The 17663-nt window shown below is 34.7% G+C and overlaps 1 protein-coding gene across 5 annotated transcripts in view; it reads left to right on the top strand.

The window, feature by feature from the left end:
* The window catches only part of Kansl1l (KAT8 regulatory NSL complex subunit 1 like), a 132821-nt gene that overhangs the window by 78244 nt on the left and 36914 nt on the right, over positions 1–17663 (top strand). For 4 of the 5 annotated variants that reach the window (XM_047544039.1, XM_047544036.1, XM_047544037.1 and 1 more), the window contains exon 6: positions 1300–1504. In XM_047544039.1, coding sequence (XP_047399995.1) covers positions 1300–1504 — 205 coding nt within the window. The remainder of the gene's footprint in view (positions 1–1299; positions 1505–17663) is intronic. The other variant, XM_047544038.1, reaches the window with a different exon arrangement.

The raw sequence follows: 17663 nt of genomic DNA, 5'->3' as shown, positions 1-17663 counted from the left end.
GCTACTCCCAAAGGAGTGGGTCACTGGAGACTTAAGTGAGTGGTTTACAAGTAAAATAGTTGTCACTGGCTCTTTCTCCTATATTGGCAAATAGTATATATTCAGATGTGTCTGTTGAATGTATTATAGTCACCAACTTCTATAATTATTCTTTTTATTTAACTGACGTAAACCAGGCAGGCACCCTTATTTCTAGTTTCTCATTACTGCCTAAAGTATTTTTGAATTATACAGTTTACTCATAATTTAATAGAATATTTTATAGCAATCATAAATTATTCAAAACCAATAATACTGCTATAGAAAAATCATATCTTATGCTAACCCTCAAACACCAATTCTACTTGAACCAAATAGTATATTTAGAATTTATATGTTGATTAGCAGAATCACATATAGCAGAGTAATGTTAGACTATTAAATTGACTAGCTTTAATGTACACAAAGAAGATTGAAATTGGCACCTTGTAGAACCTGAAAAGCTTATTTTATATGTAATATACTAGTATGAATGAAGTTAAATACCTAAATATGTTAAAAATTAATATGAAAAAGTAATTATGACATTAACATGCTTATTTTCATGTGTAACTTGTATGAGTGTTTCATTCTTATTTTTTTGGTTCTGAAGATCAAACCCAGGAGTGTTCTACCTGTGAACCCTTTTTATTTTATTGTTTGAGACAGGGTCTGGCCAAGTTGCCAAGGCTGACCTTGAATTGGTGATCTTCCTGCCTCAGCCTCTCAAGTTGCTGGGATTACAGGTGTGAGCCACTGTGCCTGACCTGTAGCATCAGAAGTTTTTAAGAATTCCTAAAATATAGTAGGATTACAGCTCTGTTTCAGGATTTGCTGAAATGGTATACAGTGCTTATTTCAGAGCTACTAATGATGCAGCCATGAGAATTCAGCATGTTTTAAGCCTTTAATCCTATGTAATTTTACCCCTATGCAAAAATATTTTTTATGTAAGTAAAGCTCTGTACAATGTGTGGATTACTGATGTATAACAAACATTGATATAATACTATAGAACTTGTGAGTATTTTCTAACTTGGAGAGTATTTCTTTTGTAGGAGAAGATAGAAGTAGAAATTATATCTACAACTTGAATATGTAAAATTGCCCAATTGATATAATTTTTTTCACCAATTGTTACTTCAAAATTGGCTAAAATTAATGCTCGCCTATCGTAATGGACCAAGGCAATTTACATTTAGTTTTCTTTGTCTTTTTGTTTGTTTTGTTTTATTTCCCTTCTTACTACCCACCTCCTCCAATTATTCCATGACATTTCAGTGCTTCAGAGAATTTAGATGAGCTCTCTTCCTCCAGTAGCTGGGTACTTAATCAGAAGCACAGTAAGAAAAGGAGAAAAGACAGGACAAGATTGAAATCTCCATCCTTGGCTATCATGAGTACAGCAGCCCGAACAAGGCCACTTCAGAGTTTCCACAAACGAAAACTCTACAGATTGAACCCCACTTTTTATTGGACTCCACAGGTAAGGCCGCCTTTGGGAAAAAAACATGAACAAAGATTTCACTGTTAAGTGTATTTCACCCACAAGGAGATGTGGATTTTACACAGTTATTTAAAATAATAACATGTAGAAAACTTATAAATATAGTTTATAAATGATATAATAGCTATTGATAATAAATGAGTGGGATTTAATAATTGTTTAAATATAGCAGTATACTCTGAAATTTCTCAAATCTCTAGGTTTTGTTGTTATTGTTATTTTAGTGTTGGGGATTGTACTCAGTGCTTCTTACATGTGTCCTGCCTGCCACTGAGCTATACCCCTGTACCCCTACGCCCAACCGGCTGCCCCTGATTTTAGTTTTTGTTTTTGTGATATTGGAAATTTACCCAGGGAGCTTTACCAGTGGGCTACATACCAACCCTTTTAATTTTTTTTATTTTGAGGCAGGGTATTCCTAAGTTGTCAGAGGCCACCTTAAACTTCTGATCCTTCTGACCCAGCCTCCTAAGTAGCCTGGATTATAAGCGTATGCCATCATTCAGAGCTCCTGACGGCCCCTGTTTAAAAAAAAAAAAAAAAAAAAAATCTATTTTTATTTTACTTAGACTAACTTGAAAGAAAATTAAAATATACTTGGTAAGGGCAATAAGGAAACAGAAATATATTAAATATATTACATATTTGTCTTAGGAAAATTCATTCTGATAAAGAAAATAGTACAGCTGTGAGTTACTTTGGCACAAGTGATGTTGCTCTCCTTTTTAGGTTTAGTATTTGTTATTTTCCTTCTGGAAAGTAAGCACTAAAATTTTAGATTTTAATGCTTTTACATTATGTAAGAAAAATATGCTTTATTTAAAGTATTCATTTGAAAAAGCACATATTTTATCTGTTTAAAAAAATGATGTAGCAGTTCATTTAGTGCTCCTCTAACTAGGCTGTGGAGGACAAAATAAGCTATCTCAGTTGTTACTCTTTTAGATTTATTCCCTTCCTCTCACTCTCCCTATCTTCCTTCTTCTCCTTTTGCTATTTCTCTTTTCCTTTTTATTTTTATTTTCTACAGTCCTAGGGATAGAACTTAGAGCCTCGTGCATATTAAAGAATGTTCTTTAATATTTTATCTAAAGTTTCTTCAAATAATAGATAAGTAACATTTTTTAAATGTGATTTTTGGGATTTGTCATAAATAGAATTGTCTAAAATACTTTACCTATAAAGATGCCATTATATTCTGACTGGAAGAAAGCATAAATAATTTAGATGGTTTGCCAGAGGTCACTAAAATAATTATGTGTGCTATGATTATGTAAAAGATTGGCCTGGGAAAGTGTGATCAATTTTAAAACTGTAAGCAAACAAAGGAAAAAACAAGTTGTAGGGTTATTGTTCCTAGTAGAGTACAGAGTTTACCACATTCTAGTCACTATGCTGAGTTTTTTTCCATACATAATTTTATTTAATCATCAAACATGTTTAACTATTTGGTACTATTAATCCCATCTTTATATGCAGAATTTGAGGTTTAGGAAAATTAAGTAACTTGCCTAAAGTCACAGAGTAGCAAGCAATTAAATCTGACTACTTCAAAGACCATGTTCTTACCCATTATATTGATAAGGCTAGACTTCGTATGCCTGAAATCAGTAGAGATAATATACTTTTTTTCCCTTGAAGTACCACTGGTGGAACCCAAGGGTGCTTTACTACTGAGTTATATTCCCAACCCTTTTTATTTTTTATTTTGAAACAGGATCTCGCTAAATTGCCAAGATGGGCCTAAAACTTGTAGTCCTGCTGCCTTAACTTCCCAAATCACTGGGATTTACAGGTTGGGCAACCAGGCCTGGCAAGATTGTATGTTTGGAGGTTTGTCTGGTTAAAGGTACTAAGAAATATATTAAAAAGTTGGACTTTGAAAGATTAGCAGAGTTTTGAAAGGGTATATGGAAAGAAAGTGACTAAGTGGAACAGAGATGAAAAATCTGATGGAGAATAGCAAGTGCCCTCACCCTTAGGATATCCCCCAAATTGCCAGGCCAATAATTATTTACCTTTCTAAACTTAATTTAAATATCATTTTTCTCAAGAAGTTTTCCTTGATATCCCCAGTATAGGATATAGATAGTTATTAATTCCCTGTTTTAACCTCATTGTATCGGAATTTATCATACCATTTATTTTTTGACTTCTCATTTAATTTTAAGTTTTTAAGAGAACAGACAATTTATCTTTATTGGTGAATCTACAGTGCCTTGAATGGTACCTGTCTGATAGTATGTGCTCAATAAATAATTGTTTAGTATATAAAAATTTATTTATCAGAACATAGGAATGTATTTAAAGAACAATGGAGAATGGGAACTCTTGCTTTGGGTTTCCTAAATTTGCCTACTTCAAGGATCTAGAACGGTGATATCCAGGAGAACTTTCTGAAATGATTCCAATATTCTATGTATATTTAGGCTGTCCATTATGGTATTGGCTAGACACATTCTGTTATTAGCACATGAAACATGACTCATGCAATTAAGGAACTGATATTTTCATTCATTTATTTATTTATTCATTTATTTTATTTATATTTGGGGAGGGTTGGTACCCTCCTGGAGATTGAACTCAGGGGCACTTGACCACCGAGCCACATCCCCAGCCCTATTTTGTATTTTAGAGGCAAATTCACTGAGTTGCTTAGCGCCCTGATTTTGCTGAGGCCGACTTTGAATTCTTGATCCACCTACTTCAGCCTTTGGAGCCGCTGGGATTATAGGTGTGCACCACTGTGCCTGACAGAGCTACAGAATTTTTAAAGGGACATATAATAATTTAAAAATATATGTAAACCAATGTTGGGGGGAAAATAAATTCTCGGGGACAATTGTGAAACTGTACTATAGATGATAGATTAGACAAAAATATCTTAGCTATGTTGAATTTCCTGAATATGAATAGGACTTTTTAATGCGAATATGAATATGAATAGGGCTTCTGGTTTGACCTCCGATTTGTAAAGACATTGGAAGTTATTACTTCCATCCTCACAGAAAGAAAAAGGTGAGCAAATTGAAAATCAGTGCCTTTACATGGGCCAATCAGAAAATTGAGATTGCAGGGCAAACTGCTACCCTGAAACATGGAGAGACAAGAAAATCAAGAACAGGGTCAAGATTTGCTAAACTTGCAACAGAAGCCATAACAACCATAATCAATGATAGAAACACTGAAATGGTAGTTTTAACAAATTGCTTGAGGCTGAATATTGATTAGCTTGAGTCTGAGAAACTCCTGGGAACAACAGTCTGAGTGGGCTCCAGCACTTTCAAGAACTCTGCACTTCTAGCCACCCTACCAGGGTCTCCCAGTGAAAAGCCCAGAAGGACCTCTAACAGCTCTAGCATGCAAGGGGAAAGTAAGCCTTACTGTAAAGTAAGCCTCGGACATGCTCTGTAATAAAGAACCCTTTTTTCCAGGGAAAAGAACTTTATCAGAGCCTTACAGCATTTGGAGGAAGAGCATTTCTTACACTCCTACTCTTATATCCTTCTTATGTCCTCCTAAGTATATACTTACATCCTTCTCTCATCTCAGAGAAATAAGAGCAGAAAACAAGAAACATTTATTAAGGTCACAGCTCAAGGACCCAGATACATTAAAAGGCTTAAGATTTGATCATAAGATTAAAGAATGCTGCACTTCCCCTACACTTACCACCACACCAGCAGCACCCCAGTACAATAACAGTGGATTACAACTAGAAGGCGTATACTCTCTGAGGAGGAGTACTAAATAAAGTAAGAAGTGAACAAGGAGACAAAAACAAGGACCCTAGAGGAATATGAAGTCTGTTGTACCTACAGTAATAGCAAATATTAAATACAGTCCAACTCTTGGATTAACATTACACCTTGGTAAAGGTTTATTTAAATACTTCATTTCCTTTACATGATAGATTATGTCCATCTTCAAACAAACATTTACAAGGCATGCTGAGAAAAACACACTCTGAAGAGGCAAAGCAATTATTAGATTCAAACTCAAGTATGACAAATATGTTGGAATTGTCAGACATAAAATTCTAAATACTTACAGTTAAGATGTTAGGGACATTAATAAATGAGGTAGAAAACATGCAAGAATAGGTAAACAATGTAAGCAGAGAGATGGAAATTCTTAAGAGCAATCAAAAGTTAGTACTACAAATTAGAAAAACTAACCTAAATCAGACAGGCCTTTTATGTGCTCATCAGGCAATCTAGACATGGCCAAAGGAAGATCAGTACACTTGGATTGGTCAGTAGAAACTTCACAATGTGAAATGCAAAACAAAACAAAAACAAAAACAAAAAAACCCGGACTATAACATCCAAGAATTTTGAGGCAATTTCAAACGGTATATTGGGTGGAATACCAGAAAGGAAAAGAATGAAACAGAACAAGTATTTGAAGTGCCAATGAATGAGAGTTTTCCAAAATCAATGACAAGCACCAAACCACACACATAAGAAACTCAATCAGGAGAACATAACAGGAAAAAAAACCTCAAAAATATACATAAACATAACATATTCAAACTGTAGAAAGCAAAGACGAGGAGAAAATATTGAAAAAAAAAAACTAAGAAAAACACCTTACCTATGGAAGAGAAAGATTAAGAATTATCACTGACTTCTTATCAGAAACTATGCAAACAGAATGAGAAGGGAATGAATTACTTAAAATGCTGAAAGTCAAAACAAATATAATTGTTATAGTGTACAGAATTGTTTTCTCCCCAAAGGTACATATGTGCCCTAACTCCTGGTAACTTAGGAGTATGTCTTATAGATTGAATTGTGTCCCTCAGAATTCTTATGTTGAAGTTCTAAAGGTTAGCACCTCAGAATGTGACCTAATTGGAATAGTTTTTGCAGAGTTAATAGATGAGGTGATTATGGTGGGTTCTGATCCAGTATAACTGGTGTTTTTATAAAAAGGGTGCAGTTGGATACAGATAAATGCATAGAGTTAAAACATCATATGAAGATGAAACCAAGTCAGAATGATGCTTCCACAAACTAAAGAACACCAAAAATTGGCAGTAAACACTAGAAGTTAGGGGAGAGACATGAAATAGATTCTTCTTCTCAGTGTTCAAAAGGAATCACCCTGATGAAATCTTAATGTGACTTCTAGCCTCCAGAACTATGATACAGTAGATTTCTGTTATTTAAGCTACTCAGTTATTACAGAAGACCTAGCACATTGTTCTACTGACTGAACTTATCAGTAGAGTCTTTACTTGTAGTTAAGTGAAGGATTTTAAGAAAGATAATTTAGGATTTAGAATGAACCTTAAATCTAGTGATTCATGTTGTTATAAAAGAAAGGAAGGAGAGATTTGAGCCACAGAGAAGAATGCTATGTGAAAATGAAGACAGATTAGAGTTATGCTACCACAAGTCAAAAAATAACCAGGAGCCACAAAAACTGAAAGCAAGGAAGGATTCTCCAATAGAACTTTCAAAGGGGATGTTCTGACAATATTTCAGTTGCAGGCACATAGCCTCCAAAACTGTGAGAGAATCAATTTCCTTTGCTTTAAGCCACTCAATGGAAGTTTGCTGTAGCAGTCCTAGGAAACTAGTAACAGTTTGGTATCAGGAATTTAGGGTGCTGCTGTAACAAATACCTAAAATTGTGGAAGAAGCTTTGGAATTGGATAATGGGCAGAGAATGGAAGAATTTTAAGGTGCATGGTAGGAAAAGCCTCGCTTCTTGTGAGAGCTCAGAAGAAGGGACAAGGATGGAAGACAAAGCTGCTGTCATCTTGGAGAACACGTGCATTATCATGAACAGAATGTTACTAGAAATATGAATGTTAAAGGTGCCTTTGGTGAGATTTCAGAAGGAATTGGGGAACATATGATTGGAAACTGGGAGAATGGTGATTATTGTTATGAAGTGGTAGAAAATTTGGAAGTATTATATTCTATATGAGATAGAAAATAGAACTTTTAAGCAATGAATGTGGATATTTACTTGAAGAAATTTCCAAACAAATTATGGGATTTGTGATCTGGTTTCCCCTTGCTATTTATAGCAAAATGTGAGAAAAGGGGGATAACTGAGTAAGGAAGTGGTAAATAAAAAGGAACCAGAACATCATGAGTTGGTAAATTCTCAGTCTACTACCAAAAAATGATATAAAATGCTCTGGGGAGAAACCAGAGCATGGACAAACATTTGCTATGACATATGAGGAGTAACTCAATCAACTATCTCAGCAGAAGCCAGAAATAAGAGATAGGGTTAGCTATAGAAAAATCTTTGGAGAACACACTTGTCTAATGACATGGATCCCCTTGACATACGTGGATCCTACAAAGTTTTTGGAGCATTTTATACCAGCAGAAACATTATCAGCTTAGACTGAAAGGAACAGAGATTAAATGAAAGGTTTTCAGACCCCCAATTTTTGTAGGCAGGAAATGGACTGATAGAAATACTCAGTTGCAAACTGCCCTTCAAGAAAAAGGGAGGTAAATCGTAGACCTAAGTGTGAAAGAAAAGTAGTAAAGCTCCTAGAAGAAAACAGGTGAAAATCTTGCTCAGTTGCCCAGGCTAGCTTCAAACATGTAATCCTCCTGCTCCAGCCTCCCAAGTTACTGGGATTACAGGCATGTACCACCATATCTGGCTCAATAAATTTTTCTTTATTTTAAACTTTTTTTTTATTGGTGCATTATAATTATACATAATAAGGGATTCATTATGACATATTCATATATACACATAACATAATTTGGTCAATATCATTCTCCAATACCTCCCTTTTCCTTCCCTCCCCCCTCCCCCCCCCCGTCCTCCCCTTCTTCCACTGTACTAGTTTCCTTTCTATTTTCATGAGATTTGCTCCTCCTTTTTTCTCCCTTTTTTCTCTAGATGCCATACTTGAAAATAAAAGTATGACCTTTGACTTTCTGAGTCTCTTGTTTTGCTTAACATAATGTTAAGCAAACATAATGTTCTCAAGTTCTATTTTCCTGAAAATGACATAATTTTGTTCATTATGACTGAATAAAACTCCATTGGGTATATATACCACACTTTTTTATCCATTCATCTGTTGACAGACACCTAGGCTGGTTCCCTTAGGGCTATTGTGAATTGTACTGCTATATACATGTGTATGCACATATGCTATTTTATCCTGACTTTAATTCTTTTGGATAAATAACAAGGAGTAGTATAGCTGGGTCAGGTGGCGGTTCCATTCCCATTCTTTTGAGAAACCTTCACAGTGGTTATACTAATTTACCCGCACACCAACAGTGTGTAGGTGTTTCTTTTCCCCCACATCTTCCCCAGCATTTACTATTATTTGTATTCTTGATGATTGCTATTCTAACTGGAGTGAAATGAAATCTCAGTGTAGTTTTGATTTGCATTTCTCTGATGGCTCAAGATGTTGAATATTCTTTCATATATTTGTCGGCCTTTGCATTTATTCTTTTGAGAAGTGTCTGTTTAGCTCATGTGCCCATTTATTGATTGTTTTGTTCACTTTTCTGGTGGTAAGTTTTTTGAATTCTTTTTATATTCTGGATATTAATCCTCTGTTGGAAGAACAGCTGGCAAACATTTTCTTTCATTCTGTAGATTCTTTCCATGATTTTGTTTCCTTTACTCTGCAGAAGCTTTTAAATTTGATGTAATCCTATTTATTAATTATTGGTATTAGTTCCTTAGTTTTAGAATTCCTATTGAGTCATTGCCTGAGTCTGTTGGAGTCATTGTTGGAGTGTTAATCCTTCCAACAATTCTGGTCTAATTCCTTCATCCACTTTGAGTTGACTTTGTGTAGGGTGCAAAATGGAGATCTAGTTTCATTCTTCTACATATAGATATTCAGTTTTCCTAGCACCATTTATTAAAAACACTATCTTTTCTCCAGTGTACCTTTTTGGTGACTTTATCAAGGATTGAATGATTGTATCTGTGTGGATTTATCTCCTACAAAAGATTTTGAATCCTGAATGACTACATATAATATATAGTCATAATAAATATTAAGACCTAAAAAAAGGAAGCAAAAGATAACCCATTAAAATAGGCAAAACATAAAATATTACACTATACAGTGGTTAAAATGGCAATTTTATGTTTTACCTGTTTTTCCACAATAAAAAATTTTAAATAAGAAAGCATGGATAAAACTTGAACAGATATTTCATAAAAGAGGATATTCAAATGACCAATAAACATGAAAATGTCTTAAAAATTATTACTCACTAAGGTAATACAGTTGAAATTACATCTGTTCCTATGACCCAGCAATTTCATTCTTAGCAACTTACCCAGGAATAATGACTGACTATATAATACAGAAAGACATATAAGGATATTTGTATGGGTTGGAGTTTCTTCAGAAAATCACACTAATTGGAGAGATGGTTGGATGGATGGTTGGATGGATGGATAGATAGATATGAAAAAGGATATTTATTTTGAGAATTGGGTCACAAGATTATGGAGGTCATGGAGGTCATAATCTTGTGCCAGCTAGAAAATCAGGAAAGTCGGTGGTATAATTCAGGCCAAGGCCAAAGCCTTACAACCAGAGGGAAAGTGTATATCTGGTCTAAATCATGTTCCAAAAGTCAGAGAACCAGAAATGCTAATGTCTGAATGCAAGAGAAGATGTATGTCCCAGCTCAAAGAAACAGAAGAAATTTGCCCTTACTCTGCCCTTTTGTTCTGTTTGCCCCCCACCATAAGATTGAATGATATTTGACAACATTGATAAGGGTGGATTTTTCTTCTTCAGTCTACTGATTCAAACAGAAATATCTTTTGAAAATGCCCTCAAAGACATACCCAGGAATTTTTTCCTGCTATGTAAGCATCTCTTACCCCAGTTAACTTTACACATAAAAATAACCATTACAGTGTTCATAATAGCTTTACTCATAAAAGCCTGATGTAGAAATCAATTCAGATGCCTATAAACAGAATTGTGTTATGTTCATACAAAACAAAAAGGCCTACTGATAAAACAGTAAATTATATTTTCCACTAGTGGTGTGACTCTGCACCATCTACATCCAGAGGAATGAGAGTTGTGCTCTATTTGTGTAAGATGTGTCAAAATGCATTCTACTGTTATGTTTAATCAATTAGAACAAATTTAAAAATTTTTAAAGTAAAAAATATATTTTCCAGACAATATATTTAGAGAAAGAAAAAAGCATATACTCTTATGGATACTAGCAAAAATTTTATTGGTGGTGACAGAAATTAGAATTATAGTTAATTCGGTTCATGGTGGGAGAGGGTTGATGTTGACTAGAACAGGGCACAACTGAAGCTCCAAGATTGTTATGCTTCAATATCTTCCTTGTGGGTAGTTATGAGGTGAATACTTAGGTGAAAATTCATCATGCTGTTTATTTTCTTCACCATAGAAGTGAGCCTGTGTTCCATGCTGCCCAGTCAGAGTAGCCTATCATTCCTGTTTTACTTATCTGTTATTGCATAACAAACTGACCACATTTACTATTAGCTTTTGTGATTCTGTAGATTGCCTGAGGAATTTATTTTCCCATGTTGTCTAAAAGTCTTTCATAGAGTTGTGATAAGATATGATTGGGGCTGTCATCTGAAGGCTTGAATAGGTTAAAGGTGGGTTTCTTTCCCTCTCCATATAATCTCAGTGCCTTTCCATGTGGTCAGTTCACATGGTTTTGTTTGCAGGGTAGCTGGACTTATAATGTCACCCAGTCTACCAAAAATGCAAATATAGCAGCTGGCAGTTCTTTCTGAGACTTAGTCTTAGAATTAGCACTCTGATTTTCTCCTGAATTTATTGGTTAAAGTGAGTTAATGTGGGATTTAATATGGAGGGTCAGGGTATACAAGACCAAGAATAACACTGGGGCCATTGTTACGACCTAACTACCATAGTCCATCCTCTGGTTCCCAATTATCAACATCTCTCATATGTAGAAACCACTTAATCCATTCCTGCCAAGACACCAATATCTAATCCCATTATGACCTTAGGTTCAGGATTGAGGTCTCAGATGTTATGATCTACAATCATGTCTGAGTACCTGAACTGAGACTTTTCAGATGTGACTCCTCAGATGTGACTCCTTGGGTACAGTTTTTCAAGTATAGTTCCTCTGGATCAAAAGACATTATAAACTAAAGTTATTAGTTATTTGGTCTATACGTACCCAATATACAGTAATAACACAGGAATAATCAGAATAGATGCGGCTCAGACAGGGGAAAATGGAGGCATAGTGCATTTTTGAAATGCAACTAGAACCTAGGTTACAGGTTTTTTGGTGAAAGTGTATAAGCCTGGAAGTGGTTCTTTGTAGCTGTTGGCTCTGCCCTCTGGACTCTCGACTACATTCTCTGAGTCACTTTTTTTCCACGAAGAGAAGCCCACATTTGTGTATGTTTTCTCAGCCTGCTTTCTGTCTGTAGAAGGTTTAAGGCCCAGAGGCCTTTTCATTTTGAACTCTCTCTGCTATGGTACAAGGGTCATGTTTTTTGTCTTTGTTTGGTTTGGTACTAGGGATTGAACCCAGAACTGAGCTACATACCCAGTCCTTTTTAAAATTTTTGAGACAAGGTTAAGTTGTACATGGTATCACCAGGTTATTGAGGCTGGTCTCAAACTCATGATCTCCCTGCTTTAGCCTCAGAGTTGCTGGGATTACAGGCAGCACCACTGCACCCAGCCTGCCTATGAGTGATTTCAGACCATTTCTTCATATGAATTCTCAACCCCTATTAATAATTGTTAACTCTGTAGAGTTTCTAAGTCTACAAATTTTTGGTTCCCCTGTTCTTTTAGTTGAATCACATCTTTTGCTGTCTATTTACCTTACTGGGACACTTTATTCTTAAAGAACCTATTTTTTTAAATGTTTGATAATGTTTCTTGATCTACAATGAAGCATAGATGTATTTTTAGGTCTGAGAAAATAAATTGGCAGGTATAGATAAGAGGTGAAAATATTCTCTGGAATAATACTCTAGTGTAATTCTTAAAATGTAAATATAATTAATAGCATTCCTTCCTTGAAGTAAAATTTCACTTGCAATTACGAATTAAGAGGAAAAAGCTGGGCATGGTGTTGCGAGCCTATAATTCCAGCAACTTGAGAGGCTGAGGCAGGAGGATCTCAAATTCTAGGTCAGTCTCGGTAACTTAGCAAGACAATGTCTCAAAAAATAAAAAAGACTGGGGATGTGGCTTAGTGGTAAAGCAACTCTGGGTTCAGTCACCAGTACTGAAAAAAAAATTCTCTAACTGTAATATGCTTCTTTAGATCCTTCTTTATACTCTGCATTCCCTATTACCATGCAATCTTAAACCCTATGTTATTGGCATCTCAGCCTTAGATGACAGGAGCCACCCTGATTAACTCCTGGCAAAGGGAGTTCTCTGTCCCACTGGAAAAGAACAGGCTTCTAGATTCCAAGGTAAGAATTCCCAATAAAGTTTTCTGTAGAAGCAGGATGTTATAGGCATACAAATAGCTTATTATTGAAACAATAATTCTGTTTAAATTAGAATAGTGGACTACTTATATTTTAAGATTATAGTTTATAAACCTAAGTGTCAGGAATTTATTCAATTAGATTAGAGATTATTTTACGTGAACTAGAGATGGCGTATTGGGAGTAAGGATGGAAGGTGGTGAGAGCCCAGAGTTTTATACTGTCATGCTCCTAATCACCTTCCTCTATATTGGTGGGCAGTGATAATGGTGAACCCTTTCCCTATTCATATTTCAGCCTCAGAGAAAAAATTATAAATCACTGCAATATAAATATAGGGAATATGCCCTAGTAATAATTTTTTAAATGCATGAAATTTTATTTTCAGGATCCTCACTTGTCTTTTATCATTCCGCCTCATGGTGTTCCCCTTCTGCTCTGGTATCTAGTGTTCTTATGTAAGCTTCCTACTTAAGACCTTCAACTTACTATTTTTTCTTTTCTTTTCTTTTTTATATACAAACTTCATTAACTTGTTCTTTACTAACTTGTTCTGTTACTAAGTGAACTTTCTAATCTCTGGTAAACTATTTACCAATGATACTGTCACTCTGAAGAATACTTTTTGCATTTTGAGAAGGTAATCTTGCATAAGTATTGAATTAAATAAAAAATAACCATGTAAAGACCATGGAATGCAGGCTGGGAAACTTTATTGCAGGAAGATATTTTTCATTGTTTGTAAATTTTATTTATTTTAATTTTTATTTTTGATATTGGGGGGTTGAACCAGAGGCACTTTACCACTGAGGTAAATCTCTAGCACTTTTTATTTTTTGAGATAGGGTCTTGCCAAGTTGTTTAGGGTCTTGCCTACTAGTTAAGGCTAGCCTCAAAGTTGTGATCCTCCTGCCTCAGCCTCCTGTGTTCATAAATTTTAGCATGTAATTCACAAGTCATTTCATATATATTTATGAAAACAGTTGTAGTAGACCTAACATTTATAAAATGAAGTAAAGTTTAGAATTAAGAACGAATATTACTGCCTTATAAAATAAGCAGAACTATTTCTATATCAACTTCTGTTCACTTGTGTTCTTTTATATATCTCCTATGGCAAATTTGCATAAATACTGTTTCGAGGTCAGTAGTCAATCTCATCATTATTATAAAGATTAGCAAATCATACTATTGGGTGGTTTAATAAAGTAATCCAGTTATATAAATTAAGGTATACATAATTAAAATTCCAATTTAAGGTTTTTATTTCCTTTTTAGAATATATAATAATTAGGCTTTAAACTTTGTTTACATGAATGCATACTAGTTTTTTTAGCAAATAATATAAGCTTCTTAAAGAAAAATAATGCCATGGTCTTAAAGAAATTTAAGTTCCTGGTGGGAAAATAAGGCACAAATTTATGCAAATTAAATTTCAATACAAAAGTCCCAGATAATCTTTTCTACTTTGAGGACAGGGAGAAGAAAAATCTGAACCAAGGTGAAAAATAATGACGCTGAAACAGAAAATATGTTAAGTACCTGGTAGGAGAGTTGCTTTACTAAAAGAAGAAAAGTAGGGGATTTAAGGGTCACTTAGGTAATATTCTTAAAATACCCAGAAGCCAGGTCCTCCATATCTATGCCACATCTTCTTCAACTCCACCTATTGGAGCATCTACTTTAGACAGCAGGAAGCATTTTGGTTGAGTGTTTCCTCATTGCAAGAGTTCTATACTTCAGGAACTTTTATGGGTTGAGAGAGAAGTTTATAGTGTGTATAACATTATTTCTTTGAGAAAACATGCTTTATGTAATTGTGGACCAGTCTGGAAGGTACCAAATAAAAAAGGGTCTAAAAAGTATTTCCTATAGGGAGACAGCACATTTTATTAGTTTCATGTGTAAGTTCTAGAAGATATACTGGATTGAAATCTCATTTTTACTTCTTAATAATAATGTGTAGTATTACGCAAATTACTTACTGCCTTATTTTCTTTACCCATGAAAATGGAGCCACCTTTACATGGCTACTACATTCAGCTAGAAAGTCAGGTCAGTTGGAAGAAGCTAGTTTCACTTACTTATCTAGTAGGTGATACTGGTTGTTGGCTGGGACAACTTAGTTCTCTTCCTTGTAATCTCTGATGCTGCATGAACTAAAATGACTTCCTTCCATGACACTTCAGGACAGTGCTCCAAGATGTCAAGAAGGAAGTTACAAACCTCTTAAAGTCTAGACTCCAGAGCTCAAACATCATTTCCACTGCATTCTGTAGGGCAAACAAGTCACTTAACCAGCCTATATTCAAGGCAATGGAGAAAAAGAAGACATCACCTCTAGAAGGAAGTTTCAGCAAAGAGGCATTTGTGCCCATTGCCATTAAGCAATCTTCCACTTGGATTCTGTTTTGGGGTACATGGGTTACCTCAGATTAAGACATTAGCTGAATCAAACAATGGGAAAGAAAAAATATAAGGCTACCATGTAGAGTTGTGTTGATATTAAATAAGAGTTACATAGTCCATTGCCTGGCATGTAAGCCCTCATTAAATATGAATGATGAAGGTGGTGATTCAGTGATTAGAACAGCATTGGGGGATCAGTGCTGGGTCTTGATGTTAAAGTATAACTTTTGAAATTTTAACTTTGTGCCTTTGAACAAGACAATTTGCAGTGGAAGAGACTGAAGAAGTAGAAATCAGTTTCTCTTAAAGCCATTAAAATAGGTGAGATGTAAAACTAGAGAGCAGTAGTAGAATGAAAAGGACTGAAGTAAATAAACATTTTGAAGCAGAAGTGACTAATCCCGATTTGACATGTTTAAAGAAAACTTTTTGAAGAGAAGAGGTACAGAAGAAAAGGGACAGTAAATCAGGATATTGCTAAGTTCATTTGGTAAAATGTCCCAGTCAATTCCTATTAATGCCACTTATGTCAGGGATTCAGAATAGTAGAACATGAATCAAATCTGGCTGTAAACTTCATCATCTGATTTATAATTCTATAAACTCCATTGTGGCAGATGAGTGAAAAATTTTGGTCTATCTTTGAGAACACAAATAAGCCCTAAGTCACATGGTTGAAAATTGTGTGGTCCCTTAGTTCTATGTGTTTTCTCTATAACCCCTTCTTTAGATGACATTTTAAATCTTTCAAGCCACAGAGAAAAGAATGGTAAATATTCTTGACCTCTCCTGCCTGCTGCAAAAATTGATAGTGGTTGTCAGCTTACTGAAATTTCCATTTGAGAAAGATTTTGATGTCTGCGTTTGGAAGGGAGTGGTACGGTTAATTAACAATGTTTACCACAAATAAGGAAAAGATCAGAAGCAGACATGCTATATTATTTGCCATTCCTATACTGGGGTGTCATTATAACACATATTAAAATTATTAATTTTATTAAATAAAAATTAAAATTATTAATTCACTTTATAAAGGAATAAGTGAATGCAGTGCTTCATCACTTACACATGCAAATTGGGAGTTACTTAGCAAGGAATAATATGGGGCTGTGTGTGCGTGTGCGTGTGCGTGTTACTGAGAATCAAACCCAGGATCTCACACATGCTAAGCAAGTGTTCTATCACTGAGTTTTATGCCCAACCTAAATGGGAAAAATACATCTTTAGTGTCTTAAAAATTATAAGGAAACTAAGTCCTTATTAGTTTGCATACCTCTTAATATTTATACCCCTAAAATCTATGTTGAAGTGTACATTTTGTAGGGTCTTTGTTCACTTGAACTTTTTAGGAAAAAAAACACCTTAGTTAATTCAGGTATTTTGTTTAACCACTTAAAATATTTCTAAGCAATGAACTATTTGATTCATTTTTTTTTTTGGTAGCCCCCTTTCTGTTTCTGGACTGCACTGTTAGTTACACTCTTCTTTTTGTCTCCCATGTAGAAAGACTGTGTATATAAGGAATATGGATATGTAAACAATCTTCCTCAGACTTCTTTGAAATTAAAAATGTGTTATCCTTTTCATTATTACAATTGAGTCCTTATGAAGGACAAAATATTTTCATTATCTAATACATGACAGCCTGTACCATGTCAGAATGCTGACTTATAGCAGCAGAATATCTTCAGAAAAAAACACATTTACAAAGCTTTTAATGTAGTACTCTATTGTTATAAAGAAAGACTTTAATTTGACTTTTTGGTGTTCTGCTGTGATCCTATTGCCATGACGCTATTGTGTTCTGTCAGTTGTAATTCAGAATATTGCTGATAAATCTTAAGAGAGTAATTCTTAACCTTTATTGCTCTGACAGTATAGTTGTTAGCAGGGTTATGTATTTACCTTCCAGTTTATTTCCTGTGCAATATCAACTTTCCCCTTCCTTAAAAATAGAACCCAAATTATACTCAAAGTGGCAGTGGGTCCTGCTAGAAATACACATAGATGAACATGGCAGAGAAAATGGCAGTGTTAAATCTTTAAGTTTGAAAAATTATATAAAACAAACTAAGTCAACCAAAATAGGTAACATGTAAGATGAATCAAAAAGAAATAGAGGGCTAGGTGTGTAGCTCAGTGTAGCATGTATGAGGTCCTGGGGTTTAATCCCCAGCATTGAAATGAACAAAAAATAGAGAAAAAGAAAAAAATGAAGTAGAAAACCTGAAAAGTTTATAACCATTAAAGAAATTAACCATTAAGC

The sequence above is a fragment of the Sciurus carolinensis genome, chromosome 3 (assembly GCF_902686445.1).
Source record: "Sciurus carolinensis chromosome 3, mSciCar1.2, whole genome shotgun sequence".
In the NCBI taxonomy this organism is placed as follows: Eukaryota; Metazoa; Chordata; class Mammalia; order Rodentia; family Sciuridae; genus Sciurus; species Sciurus carolinensis.
The sequence above is the reverse complement of the archived record's forward strand: the minus strand, read 5'-3'. Positions and strand labels throughout refer to the sequence as shown.